The 14,522-nt window shown below is 43.8% G+C and overlaps 2 protein-coding genes and 1 long non-coding RNA gene across 5 annotated transcripts in view; 2 read left to right on the top strand and 1 right to left on the bottom strand.

Annotated features, from left to right (window-relative positions):
- LOC147836019 (uncharacterized) overlaps positions 1-13,933 on the top strand; it is a 48,358-nt gene extending 34,425 nt beyond the window's left edge. Inside the window, exon 2 of the mRNA XM_087261337.1 lies at positions 7,893-13,933. Coding sequence (XP_087117463.1) covers positions 9,820-10,653 — 834 coding nt within the window. The 5' untranslated portion in view covers positions 7,893-9,819 and the 3' untranslated portion in view covers positions 10,654-13,933. The remainder of the gene's footprint in view (positions 1-7,892) is intronic.
- The window catches only part of mettl15 (methyltransferase 15, mitochondrial 12S rRNA N4-cytidine), a 305,277-nt gene that overhangs the window by 59,251 nt on the left and 231,504 nt on the right, over positions 1-14,522 (bottom strand). The window lies entirely within an intron of this gene.
- The window catches only part of LOC141375386 (uncharacterized), an 85,574-nt gene that overhangs the window by 44,181 nt on the left and 26,871 nt on the right, over positions 1-14,522 (top strand). The window lies entirely within an intron of this gene.

Raw genomic sequence — 14,522 nt, 5'->3', positions numbered from 1 at the left:
AAATTTAGAGGAGCTCGCAACACGGCAGCCATGCTCAGCGCCATCTTGATGAAGCTTAAATATAATTTTGATTATTAAAGATTAGTTTTATATGTATAGATTTAATCATTAGATTTCATATGTCTGTTAGATTTAATATGTAAAATTACTACGCTTACTAAAATACACAGACAATATGAATGAATTATGGATGTTGTTCTAAAGCATCATGACATAAACAGATTTATCAGATACACAGCCTTCAATCTCACCTACTCTCCAACGAGAAGAACTTTCGATTTTCAAAATAACTTTCCCTATCCCTGACTTTCAATAGCTGTGCAGTGTACTGAAAGCTCCATTCAAAGTGATCCTCAATGATGGTTATCAGCGTGCAATGCTGTGTGTGTGTGAATCTGAGTGAATGAATGGAGAGCGTACACGCCTGATAACATTTAGCCTTGTGACGCTGAATACCTCCTGACAGCTCAATCCATTCAGTCTTCTCCTCTTCACAGCCTCCGCTAACAGCGTGTCTGGTAACAGTTAAAAGCATTAATTCAGTTTGGCACGCTCGCCGTCCTTGATGGCATTTTTCTCAACAGTTTGCATGAGATGCCCAGCTTAAACAGTGGCGCTTCCATACTGAGATGATTCAGTAGTTTATGGTGTGTTTTGGAAAATTACCCAGCAGTGTGTGTCTGGTGTCTACGGAGGATAAGTGGGACACATCAGGTGGAGGTTATCACAGCGGGCTCACACCGTCTCAGCCATACCCTGTAATCAGTCTGCGGATGGGTTATAAAGGCCACCGCCTCTGTCCTCTCAGAGCTGCGGAGATGGCTATTGGATTACTTCTGACACAGATGTGCCCGCTTGTTCACTAAGAGGATTGTCAGATTGTTGATAAAACATTTCAAGCTTTCTTCATGTGATTTCATTCATTGCCTTTTATGCTGTACAGCTGTCATGTCTGTAAGATACATAAGGCTTGGGTGACCTCCAACAGCTCCACTGACATTGTGAAATTTCTCATTGTAGACACCCACATAAAATCTCATCTACCATTCTGTTTTTTTTTCTATTTATTTTGTTTTTTATTTATTTAGTTATTCAATTACAAAAGGCAAAATCAGAAAATTTGATCTAGTATACCAAATTATACACTGCAAAAATGTCTTTGAAAGAAATTATTTTATTTAGCAAGAAGATATTAAAAAGTTAGAATCGAAGCATATTTCTGCAACCGAATAAAACATTAAAAGGTCATTGTGGCTTTATATTTTTTAGCAAATTCAGAGTTTAATTCAGATAACAGCAATTTTTTTTAACTATCTATTTTTTTAACTTCTATTTAAAGAATCCAGAAAACAATAACCTGTATTTAAATGAACACAAACTCAAATTAGCAAATTTGAATGAAGATGCTCATCATTTATGGATTTTAAATTCTGTTGTATATCAGCAAATGTTTACATAAATATTTATTGAAAACACACGTAAACTCACAACCATATTGCCACTGTTGTAAGGCAACATGTATGTTGAAACCTGCTACCTTTCACGAAATGAGAAAAAAAGTTTTTCTTCAATAATTTACCACTGCATTATCAATATTATCATTGTTGTTTAACATTAAACACTTGATTATTTCACCAAATTCAAGCTCATATAGAAATATAAGGTTTTTGATAAGCAAATATACATTTATTATTCTATTATTAGAAATGCTGCATCTGACAGCAATGCCTTGTTTTCCTTAACTTACACTATCTAACAAATGTTTTGTTGCCCATCCAAGTTTTAGGAACAACATAAAATACCTTTACTTCTAGTTGATTATTTGGTATCAGAAGTGGCTTATATGAAAGGCAAAGGCCTCTAGATTATTCTTATTTTACCAAAATAAAATGTTATCATGCCATGATTTTTAAGTGAAGTTTCACAATCTAATTTTGAGAGGAGAATGTGATATGATTGATCGCAGCTGGTCTCTCATCTATAATCATTAGTTAGCCAATCAGATTAATCCAAACTCACTATAAATAGCCCGGCTAAAACTACTAACTTACAGGGGGAGCTCTCAAAAACTACCTCATCTCAAACTCCTTTTACATTCTCATTGACCAGGTGGGAGCCTTGAGCTCCATTATACCTGAGCTCAGGGTTCTCTCCTGGGACAGCATGCCAAACCTGCTATTATTATCAAGCAACATCTAAGTGCGAACTCTTGCATTATTTCATTAGGACAATAGGGTCTGACTTTTAGACAATAGTCTTGTCACCAGTGTATAAAATGAAGTCATGGTGCAGTGGAAAAATGATTAATATTGTGTATGACTCCTATAAGCTTAGAGGACTGCATCCATACATCTCTGCAGTGACACAAATAACTTATTAATAAAGTCATCTGAAACGGCTTCTTGCAGAACTCCCAAAGTTCATCAAGATTCTTTGGATTCTTCTTCATTTCACTCTAGACATGTTTAATAGTGTTCATTCTGGAGACTGGGCTGGCCAATCCACTTTGATGTGGAGGGTGAAGTATGTGAAGAAGCGCTATCCTGCTGAAAAATTTCCTCTCCTGTTGTTTGTAATGTATTGGGCAGCACAAATGTCTTGACATCTCAGGCTATTGATGTTACCATCTACTCTGCAAATCTCTCACACGTCCCCATTCTCAATGTAACTCCAAACCATGATTTTTCCTTCTTCAAACTTGACTGATTTCTGTGAGACTCTTGGATCAATAAGTCTTCTGCAGTATTTGTGATGATTGGGATGTAGTCCAACAGATGATTCATCAGAAAGAAATTCTGCCACTTTTCCAAATGATCAACTAGAAACAGAGTTATTATTTGTTTCTCTTACAACTGGGATCAACGAAAAAGCCTTTTTCAGGAAGTGTACAGGTTATAAAGTTTATTTGTAGCTACAGTACTATGTGCTCAAATTTTACTGTCCTTGAACAAATTCAGTCAAAATATCATGAGTGATATGCAAAGGCTCCTTTAAGACTCCATGGAAAATGCTCTGCACCTCAAATTCATTAAACATTAGCATTTAGATAGTGTTTCTTAACTAAAGAAAATACTGTGACTCGACTTATTCAAACAACCAGTTCTTTATTTACCATAGTATATCAAACAAGTAAAGATGTATAAACTGTGTGCAGCACTTTAAAATAGGGTTTGGGGCAGTGTTAGAATGTTTGCCAGTAGGCATTTTTCAGTGTGTAAAAAGCCTTCAAACAATTAGAAAATGATTTAATGTATTTAAAAGTAACCTAGAAGTGTTTTTCCTTGTTTTCTGCAGTTAAAGCCCCACTCACACTGTGTGATTTCAGTCAGGATTTGGTTGCCTTAGAGAAATTTGGGAAATCCTAAAAAATGTTTATAATTCTTCATGTAAAGGCAAAAATCGGCTAAAAATATTTGATCGTTGGTTTGACATGTTCATTGACAAACAATTAATGGCTGTTTCAATCAAATTTTCCATGAAAGTAAGTTCTGTCATTGTCAGAAGTTTTCAGTCATATTCCAGCAGTGTAACTTCAGCTGCAATGGCTGTCAAAATAAGAATCAGCACAACAGACCAGCGCAGGAAAATGTCAAGAGTGTTTTATTTTTTTCTGGATTTATTATTAACGTATGCTGTGAACAACATTGCTGCTACAGTTTGTTTATGTTTGCTGTGTATCATATCAGAATGCGATTTAAACGGATGGATGACCTCAAACCTCATTGTTTCTTCATTGTTGTTCAGTCTGACATTATGACAACAAAGATCTTACAGTGTGACATGGAAAATATATTCATGCAGTCTAACTTGCTACAATTATTTATGATTATTAAAAATAAATAAATGGGCAATACGGTGGCGCAGTGGTTAGTACTGTTGCCTTACAGCAAGAAGATCGCTGGTTCGAGCCCAGCTGGGTCAGTTGACATTTCTGTGTGGAGTTTGCATGTTCTCCCTGTGCTGGCGTGGGTTTTCATCTGGGTGCTCCAGTTTCCCTCACAGTCCAAACTTATGCGCTATAGGTAAATTTCATAAGCTAAATTGGCTATAGTATATAAGTGTGTGTGAATGCAAGAGGGTATGGATGTTTCCCAGTGCTGGGTTGCGGCTAAAAGTGCATCCACTGCGTAAAACATATTCTGGATAAGTTGGCGGTTCATTCCTCTGTGGCAACCCCTGAATAAAAAAGGAACTAAGCCCATGGAAAATGAATGAATGAATGAATGAATGAATGAATAAAATTGCACAGTGTGAGTTGGGCTTAAGATTTAAAAATAAACAAAGTTGATTACAGTATTTGTTTGCATTTTGGTTTTTCATAATCAGTCTCAGACAAAAAAATTAATCTCAGGATTTGTATATCTACACCAGGTTATTGATTTCTCAAAATAAAGTGTAATCACACTGGCCATTGTATTATTACCCTCCGTTTGACTAAATATTTGCACAACCCACAGTTGGACAGAAAGATCGACCAATTAGCATTGTTTCTTTGTTTTTCTTAATTATTAAAATATGGAGATTATGGAGGTTTCCACCCAACAGCAACAATATGCCGCAGTTTGGCAGCAGATGCACACTGATCTCTAGGGGAACATCTTCCCATATTTTACCTCCAAACTTTCGCCAGCCGAGAGGATGCCAAATCTAATAGGAAATCCCCACAATGCTAGTGAAAGGATTTGTTTGACTTCCATCATCTAATGTCAGAGGGGTGCGATCAGCTAACTCTGTAAACAGTGAGATACTTATCATTCATTTGCACAACACTGAAGTGCTCCTGCATAATAAGATCTTTCTAGAGAAACACAGGCACATAATCAGATACATTTTTATAGCCTGTTTCTATGGCACACTTGCAGCGTAGACAGATGGTGCTATGAAACCCTCTGCATATCGTAATGTATTAGTTGCAGGTATATTTTACATTGATGAGGATTAGTCACAGCAGTGGAAATGTTTGATGAATATCTCATTGTTTTAGGCTGGTTAAAGATGATGTTCAGCTACAGTATAAAGCTTTTTGATCTAATATTTGGTTATAGTGATCAGTGGTGTAAGGTAATAAATTACAAATACTCAAGTAATTGTAAAATATTGTACTTTACAAAATAGGTAAAAAAAAAAAATCTGAAATTTTACCTTTAATTTTACCTTTATTTGTATACTTTAAAAAAGGGTCTGGCTGCAGACCAGTTGCACATGCATGCTGAGACTGCATGTAATGCTCTTTTAAAGCATACAACTAACCCCACATCTGACCCTATGCCTCACAGTGATGTCACCATGCATCTATTGAGCACATGTGTCCACAATATTTTTTCAACCTGCAATCATTAATTTTTTATGCTTATTTTTTCTTGTCTATCTACAGTGATTGGCCAAGTAGAATAATCACTTCCGTGATTTCTATCCAGTCAAATCAGTCACGGAAATATCGCATGAGACAGACTTACATTAGGACATGGACATTTAATAAAGACAGCATCAACCTGTACAGTATATTAGATCCATGCATTCTGTCTTAAAGTAACAGCAAATTATATACTGTACATTACATTACTGTACATTATTAAATTAAATAAATAAACAGTTAAATAAACAGCAAATAGCAAAAAGGATACTGTTCGATGCTCTTGACAGAATTATATTTGTGTATGCATTAGGAAAAACGAACATTATGCAGTGATGTTTTTGATTACTTTCATAAAGTTTACCAGTTTTTGCAGCATTTCTTATTTATTGTGCTTAAAATATTTCAGGTAGTTCTTATAATGGCAGGTTGCTATTTTATCATTGCTTGCAATTAGATTTTTTTGTTTTTCTTCTTCAAAATTCAATTTTGTATTGTCACTGATATACTGTAAATAACAATTAAGATCAACAAAACCTAAATTGTTGCAAAAAGTGCAATACATTTCCATAAAGTGTTATCCATTAAATGTCCTACGACACGATACAATCTTTGGAGACAATTAAAATGACTATCAACAGATGTTAGAGTGTACCATCAACGTATAATGTAAAGTGCACGTTCAAATCAATGAAGTAAAGTGCAATACACTTTATGTCATAAATTGATATACTTTGTATCTGCTTTGCCCAGACCCTCAGAAAAAGAGACCAATTGTTATCCATATATGCTCTTTTCCACATTTTATCTTATTTAATTTACAAAGATCTATACAAAAATAGTTTACTTGCCTGTTGAAAGTCTATTTTTCTTTTATTTTTTTCTGATATTAAAAGCAGTGTCAATAATAATTATAGTAGAATATATATAAATTGCTGTGAGGAACTGACAGAATGGCAGGGTCATTTTGGGAAGAGTTTGCATGTTTCAATATATTGAGACACTGCAATGGAGAATTCATAATGTGAAAAGAACAACCAGAAGAATCAAACATCTGAAGTGCTGCACTGTGATAAATGCCATTTGGCCACACAAACCTCCCTCCTTCTCTCTCTCCCTCTCACACAGACACACACAGACATGGAGATATGAGTGGTGCATGATCAAGGATCATATTGATTTATATGAGGAAAAACAACTTGAGCTCTGCAGATGCTGGAATTTGCATTCAAAGCTGACATTTCATACCCACTGGTTAAACACACAAACAACGCAGTGAGATTGAAAACTTTTCTGTATAATAATTAAATCAAGTACGGTGAATATTTCATTATTTTTTGGTTACTCTGTTTTTAATGAGGCAGTGAGGGGGGGAAGAGAGAGAGACAGAGAGACAGGGAGAGAGAAATGATTAATTTATTTCAACTTTACCTTTGGACTACGATGGTCCCCTGAGTCTATGAATCAGAGTATGACTCATCTTCATTTAGAAAATGCTCCACATCAGCGTTAAGAAATGGGCTTTGTGGAATGATTGTAAGTCTCCAACTAATTATGCTCAAATCTTAGCTTTGTGATACGGCGGCACTGCAATTCACCATGCAACTGCTGCAATCATTACAAAAACGCAACATGAGGATCTTTCCCATGGGACTGACTGGTCTGTGTCTGCAGAGTCGGAGTGAGCAGGGTCTAAATATAATTGACCGGTACAATGCAAATGAGTTTCATTGAGCCTCATCTTTTTCAACGATACAGGATATCAAAAGGTGTCCATTAAATTAAATATTGGATTTGATGTAACGTGGTTTTGGCTTTGTGACTTATCCAGACATTGTTAACTATCTTTACAAGAATAATGCAAAATTATAAGTGGATGAGGACAGCCTGTGCAAAATAAACTCTTTTCCACTCTGGCTAATTGCCTATTTATGAAGCACAGTTTCTGCTTGCATTATAACACAATGAAATTATTTAAAAAAATTTATACAAATAAATAAATGCATAAACCCCCTTGGCAATTTTGAATGGCTGCTGTCTGACTAGTGTGCTAAACAATTAAATGGAATGTGCATTAAATTCACTGCTAAAACAACAACTTAAACTCATACTTTTATGGAATGTTAGATTTTGAACACCATTTACAGTGTCTGATACTTCACTACAGTAAATGAGAAAAATACCACAGCTATTTCTTTTTCATTCCAACACAAGTTAGATAAAACATTAGCTACGTTTCCACCTTAAAATGTCAAATAACTTATCCGCAAAACTGGAATATCACATAAAGCATTTGTGAGTATTGAACCGTATCAATCCAATGAGTCAAAGAGAACATAACTGTCACTTCCTGATAAACCAGTGCTCATTTTCCAAAATAAATATGGAATTTGCTGTGGTATAGAGGCCATTGTTGGCCTTTTATAGTAAATGACTTGTGCCTCAGTAGAACACATATGCAACAAATGTAATCATAACTGACTTTTGGAGGCTTGAGGTGCATGAGACATGGAGGTGGGAGCACAACCACTCAAGACAGTTCCCCTTCGGGGGGAACTCCAGCACTATAAGTGGATTTGATTGTAAAATCCACGCATTGGGAGGTTCGGTTCAGTATTGAACGGGCCAATTAAGAATGAATTGGCAGCGCAAGCCTGCGCAGGTGAGCGGCATAAGCAATCAACTGAGTATATAAGCTCACCTGGCGCCAGCAGACGCTTTCCTTTTCGCTTCAGAGACTTTCTGATCGAGTTGATGAGGGTTCCTCCTGCTGTGACCAGCGATTCTGAGCGAACGAGAGCATTCTCCCGGTCCAGAGTGTGTACACGCAGCGGCAGACGGTCGAGCTGGGTTTCTCCCTTGCCTGGCGTTCTTTGGGTCCGGTCCTCCAGAGCGGTGCGTATAAAGTTGCAACTTCACAGAAAGAGCAACACAGTCGTGCAGCACGTCCTTTTCAGGACGGCGCTTCGACTGTGCGTTTCTGGATGCGGTGGTTTCCTGTCCTCGGATGATGGGCACGAGCACTGCGTTGCATGTCTGGGGGGTCCAGCATGTTAATGCGCTGCTCGCGGGCAGTTCATGTCGTCATTGCGATGCCATGACTGTTGCGCAGTAAAGATCGCGGCTAGCCTTTGCAAAAGGGCGAACCACCCCAGTTGTCCCCTGCTCTGCAGCGGGCACTCGGGCAGATCTGAGGGTTTCAGCGAGAGATAATCCGTCGCCCATGGGCCCGCGGACCTCCCGCTACTCTAAGCGCTCCATCCAAGCTTCGGGCGGGGGAAGCGATCCGTCTAACAGATGGTAGCCCTTACGCCCGATGACACCGGAGACCAGACGTCCACCGTGGCATCGGAGGGTGGGCTTTCATTGTCCGATGATGATCCAGACCCGCTCGCCCCCTTCGGGCTGGTGAGCGCTGTCACTACGAATTCTGAAACGGACATGTTAGCCGTGCTTTCCCGGGCTGCTTCGGCCGTGGGTTGGAGATGGTTTATCCCCCAGCTCCGCGGCCGGACCGACTAGAGGGGCGTTCCCTTCTTCCCGGAGGTGCACAGTAGGCTCATGCGGTCTTGTAAAGCACTTTTTTCTGCTCGTGCTGCGTGTCCCTCCACCCTAACCACTCTTGATGGTGGAACACCCAGGGGGTATGTGGCGATTCCTCAGGTTGAGTGCGCGATGGCGGTAAATCCGCGCGGCGCCTCTTCTTGGCGGGGTCTGCCTCGTCTCCCATCCAAAGCCTGTAAGTTATCTACCTCCCTCAGAGCTAGAGCTTACATAGCTGCGGGCCAGGCTGCTTCCGCCTTGCATGCGATAGCCACCTACCAGCGCTACCAAGCGCAGGCGCTGGCCGAGCTGCACGAGGGTGGGTCCAACCCAGGCTTACGAGCTTCGCACCGCCGCCGACTTAGCTCTTCGGACTACTGAGTCCGCTGCATGTGCGTTGGGGAGGACGATGTCCACATTAGTGATCCAGGAGCGCCACCCCTGGCTGATATGCGCGAAGTCGACAAAGTCCGCTTTCTTGACTTTCCCATATCCCAAGCCATGTTCGGCGACACCGTCTTTGAATTCACCCAGGAATTCAAGGCGGTGAGAGAGCAGTTGGTGGGTGATGTCTTGTCGGCGGTCCGTAGCCCGCTCCGCCCGCCGTGCCATTCATACCTGCTCCTCGCCGAAGGCGCCCGCCTGCGAGAGCTGCTCCGCCCCCGCACACGCCTCTGGCGAAGCGAGCGCGTCAGGCACCTCGGAAGCAGGCAGCCCCCCTGCCCAGAACGCCGCTAAGTCTGGTAACGGACCGCGAAGCGTCCCTGGGACAGGCCATCTGGAGAAGAGGGAACTTGCTCTTTCCCCGCTGGAGGGCGGGGCCCCATTTCCAACGGCACTTTTTACTGCCATGAAAACATTATGAAAGGGCACTTTTCACTTCCCCAGATGTGACAGCCCGAAATCTGCCAGTCTGGGACGCTATGCTTTCTAGCTTGCAGATTCGGTGCGTTTCGCCAGTGGCTCACGAGCGCTGGGAGGACGGTCTCCTTACTCCCACCCCTCGAGCCTCCCCTCCGGAGCTCGGGTTCGGAGTGAGAGCAAATATCTCACCTCCAGCTTTTCCGTGGGACCCGCGAGCTTCCCGGATCAGCACACCCACTCCGCGCTGCCCCACTGCTGGTACGTCAGCGATTGTAGCGATGAGTCCATTAGCGGGAGCTCTGCCTGCCTGGTTAGCGCGGGCCAGCTCTTCGCTGTGGCTCATACGCACAATCAGACTCGGCTATGCGATTCAGTTCGCGAAACGGCCCCCCAAGTCGCGGGTGTGTATTCACCAGGGTCAGCCCCCTGTCCGCCCCTGTCTTGCGAGAGGAGATTGCTGTCCTCCTGGCGAAGGATGCAATCGAGCCGCTCCCTCCAGCCGAGATGGAGAGCCGAGATGGTTCTACAGCCCACACTTCATCGTGCCCAAAAAGAGCGGTGGGTCACGGCCAATCCTAGATCTGCGCGTTTTGAACCGCTGCCTGCACAAGCTGCCGTTCAGAATGCTCACTCAGAAGCGCATCCTCCGGTGCGTTCGTCCTCTGGGTTGGTCTGCAGCATTAGACCTGATGGACGCGTATTTCCATGTCTCCACTCTTCCTCGCCACCGTCAGTTTCTGCGGTTTGCGTTTGAAGGTCGAGCTTGGCAATACAAAGCCCTCCCCTTCGGGCTCTCTCTGTCTCCGCGGGTCCTCACCAAGCCCGCGGAGGGTGCCTCAGCGCCCCTTCGGCTCGCGGGCATCTGCATACTCGATTTCTTTATGACTGGCTGATTTTTGCCCTCTCTCGGAGCAATTGATTATGCACAGAGACAAAGTGCTCGGGCACTTCCACCTGTGGGGGTTTCAGGTCAACCGAGAAAAGAGCAATCTCGCCCCCGTGCAGAGGATCTCTTCTCTCGGGCTGGAGTTGGACTCGGTCACCATGGCAGCGCGCCTCTCCGGAGAGCGCGCTCAGCTGATGCTGTACTGTCTGAGAGAGCTCGACAGTAAAATAGTGGTCCAACTGAAACTATTTCAGAGGCTCCTGGGGCATATGGCATCCGCAGCCGCTTCATGCCGCTCGGATTATTCTATATGAGACCACTTCAGCACTGGCTGATCACGATCGAGTCCCCAGACGCGCATGGCACGCGCGCGCACACCGAGTCTCTGTTACTGCGCTGTGTCGCCGCGCCCTCAGCCCTTGGAGCGACCCCTCGTTCCTACAGGCCTGGGTGTCTCTAGAACAGGCGTCCAGTCTTGTTGTCGTTTCAGCAGACGCTTCCAACACGGGCTGGGGGGCTGTGCGTTGCGGGCATGCGGCTGCGGACCTGTGGAAAGGTACCCAGTTGCATTGGCATATCGCCTGGAGCTGTTGGCAGTGTTCCTCGCTCTCCACCGTTTTTTTTCCGGTGCTGGAGCGGCAACACGTGCTGGTCAGGACGGACAGTACGGCGGCGGTGGCGTATATCAGCCGTATAGGGGGTATGCGCTCTCGCCGCATGTCTCAGCTCGCCCGCCGTCTGCTCCTCTGGAGTCATCCGCGGGTGAAATCGCTGCACGCCATTCATATTCAGGCAAGCTCAACCGTGCAGCCGATGCGCTCTCACGGCAGCCTTGCGTCCTGGAGAATGGAGACTCCACCCCGAGTCTGTTCAGCTGATATGGGCGCGATTCGGGGAAGCCCAGATCGATCTGTTGCTTCCCCCGAGATCGCTCATTGCCAGTTGTTCTTTCCCTGACCGAGTGCTCTCGGCACGGATGCACTGGCTTACAGCTGGCCTCGGGGCACGCGCAAATACGCGTTTCCCCCAGTGAGCCTGCTCGCGCAGTTACTGTGCAAGGTCAGGGAGGACGAGGAACAGGTTGCTGGTTGCGCCCCTCTGGCTCAACCGGACCTGGATGTCAGAGCTCTCCCTCGCGATAGCCCTCCCCTGGCAGTCCCTTCGAGAGAGCACCTACTCTCTCAGGGACAGGGCACCACCTGGCACCCTCGCCGATCTTTGGAGATTTTTAGACGCGAGGAAGACTTGGGTAACCTCCGATTGCGGTGGCTAATACCGTCACTCGGGCTAGAGCCCCCTCCCCGAGCGCGCCTATGCCCTGACGTGGAGTCTATTCACTGAATGGTGTGTCTCTCGCTGAGAAGACCCCCGTAATTTGCCAGATCAGCGTTGTGCTTTCTTTACGCCGAGAGAAGTTGGAGAGCAGGCTGTCGCCCTCCACACTCAAGGTTACGTGGCTGCCATCTCCGCTCTCATAACGCGGTGGCTGGCAGCACCGTGGGAACGCATAACCTCATCATCCGGTTCCTCAGGGGCGTTAAGCGAATTAATCCACCCCGCCCCCTCTCATGCCCTCTTAGGATCTCGCCCTCGCTACACAAGCCGCGTCAGATCCCTTCGATCCTCGACTCAGTATCTTTCTGTCCCTGAAGACAGCTCTGCTGGTCGCGTTGATATCGATTAGAGGGTCGGGGACCCGGAGGCATTTTTCGGTCAGTGACTCGTGCCTGTAATTGGGCTGGCTTCTCTCACGTCCTGAGACCCCGCCCGCGATATGTGCCCAAGGTTCCTACCACTCCGTTTTAATACGAGGTAGTGAGCCTGCAAGCGCTGCCCTCGGAGGAGGCAGACCCAGCCCTTCTTTATTGTCCAGTTCGCGTTTTGCGTATTATCCGGACCGCACTCAGAGTTTAGATCATCTGAGCAGCTCTTCGTCTGTTATAGCGGTCGGCAGCAGGGAAGTGCCGTACCGAAATAAGTTCCCACTAGATTGTGGATGCCTTTCTTTCAATATCAGAGCCGAGATGAGCTGCGTCCCCCGAGAGCGCGTGCGCACTCCACTCGGAGCTTCGGATCCTCTCGAGCGCGCGCACACGGCGCCCCTCTAACAGATATCTGTAGAGCTGCGGGCTGGGTGACACCCAACACATTTGCTGGGTTTTACAATCTGCGAGTGGAGCCGGTTTCCTCAAGGGTATTAGGTAACCCTTGGTGATTGAGGAAACAATTCGGTAGGGTGTTAAAACACGCTTGCTGCGCCATTTTCCCTAACACGGAGATATGTGCGCCTTTTTATCTGTCAGTAAAGTTCCCCATCAGGTGAGCCCTGCAGATTCCTCCGTGGCCCCCAGCACTGACTCAGCGGAGGAGTCACTTGCTGGCCCACTACGTTGTAGGTCTGCCCGCTGGTCAGCCCGCGTTTTGGGTAAAGGTGCCTGCTATGCGTGATTCCCACTAGGCGATCCCATATGCTTATTCCGCCACGGTTAAGGGCACGTTGGAGGACCACGCCTCTGGTGATCTGGGTGCGTCACGCATTACTTTTTTTGATGCATTTGTTGGAATTTATTCGGTAAATGAGCTTCAATCTTAGGTTATGCACATTATTTCTTACTGGATAAAATGTTTATCCTACGCAGTTGTCAAAATTTAAGCACATCTTGGCATGTCCATTAATAATTTTTTATGTAATAGTTAATAATAGAAATAGAAAATCATGGCTAATAGCCTTTGTAAAACCAGAGTGAAACTGGTTTAAATGACTGGTTTTATTTATAGTTTATACTACAGGCCTTGATTCTGATTGGCTGAGGAACATTCTAACAATATGTGGTGTGACAAGATTCCAGAGACAAGCAAAAAAGCTTTTATTGCTAGGAACAGCACCTTATCGCATGGAGTACTAAACGAGCACATGTCACTCCGCTGCTAGTCCGTTTGCACTGGCTGCCAGTTGCTGCTAGCATCAAATTCAAAGCTCTGATGTTTGCCTACAAAGTGACTTCTGGCCTAGCTCATTCTTATCTGCTCTCACTTCTGCAGATCTATGTGCCCTCCAGAAACTTGCGTTCTGTGAATGAACGTCGCCTCGTGGTTCCATCCCAAAGAGGGAAGAAATCACTTTCGCGAACGCTCACGCTCAATCTGCCCAGTTGGTGGAATGAACTCCCTAACTGCATCAGAACAGCAGAGTCACTCGCTACTTTCAAGAAACTACTAAAAACCCAACTATTTAGTCTCCACTTCACTTCCTAATCTGCAATTGCCTCTTTGAATATCACACTGTACTGTACAAAAAAAAACAAAACAAAAAAAAAAAACTAATACTACTAATACTTCCCTTCTTAGACTTTACAGACCTGAAACTTGCCTTTAGTACTTATTCATTGTTGCTCTTAGTTGTGTAAATTGCTTCCTTGTCCTCATTTGTAAGTCGCTTTGGATAAAAGCGTCTGCTAAATGACTAAATGTAAATGTAAATGTAAATGGAGTGAGTACAAAATGTAATGTGCGCAATTATTTTCATGGAAAAATGCAGCTTAAAAACTTCCATGCAGATCTTGGCTACCTTACAGTTTCATATCACTACTACCCAAAATAGTTATTTTACAGCAGAAATTTGTCAAAAATCTAATCAAAACAAAACAAAAACAAAACAAAAAACTAGTACACAAAGAACTGTTCGACAAATGTCTTGATACAACATCAGAATTGGCTTTAGGTGTGGTAATCATATTATTAGCTCTGTTGAATTATTTGTAAATAATGCACACCATGGGCATATACATTACTTTTGTTAATAATTCAGTGCTCTGTTATCAGATTTTCTTTAAATAAAATAATTAAAATTAGGAATAAAAAGATAAATAGTCATTT

This window comes from Danio rerio, chromosome 7, assembly GCF_052040795.2.
Source record: "Danio rerio strain M-AB ecotype USA chromosome 7, GRCz13ab, whole genome shotgun sequence".
NCBI lineage: Eukaryota > Metazoa > Chordata > Actinopteri > Cypriniformes > Danionidae > Danio > Danio rerio.
Note: the sequence above shows the minus strand (reverse complement) of the source record. Positions and strands in the feature narration are given on the sequence as shown.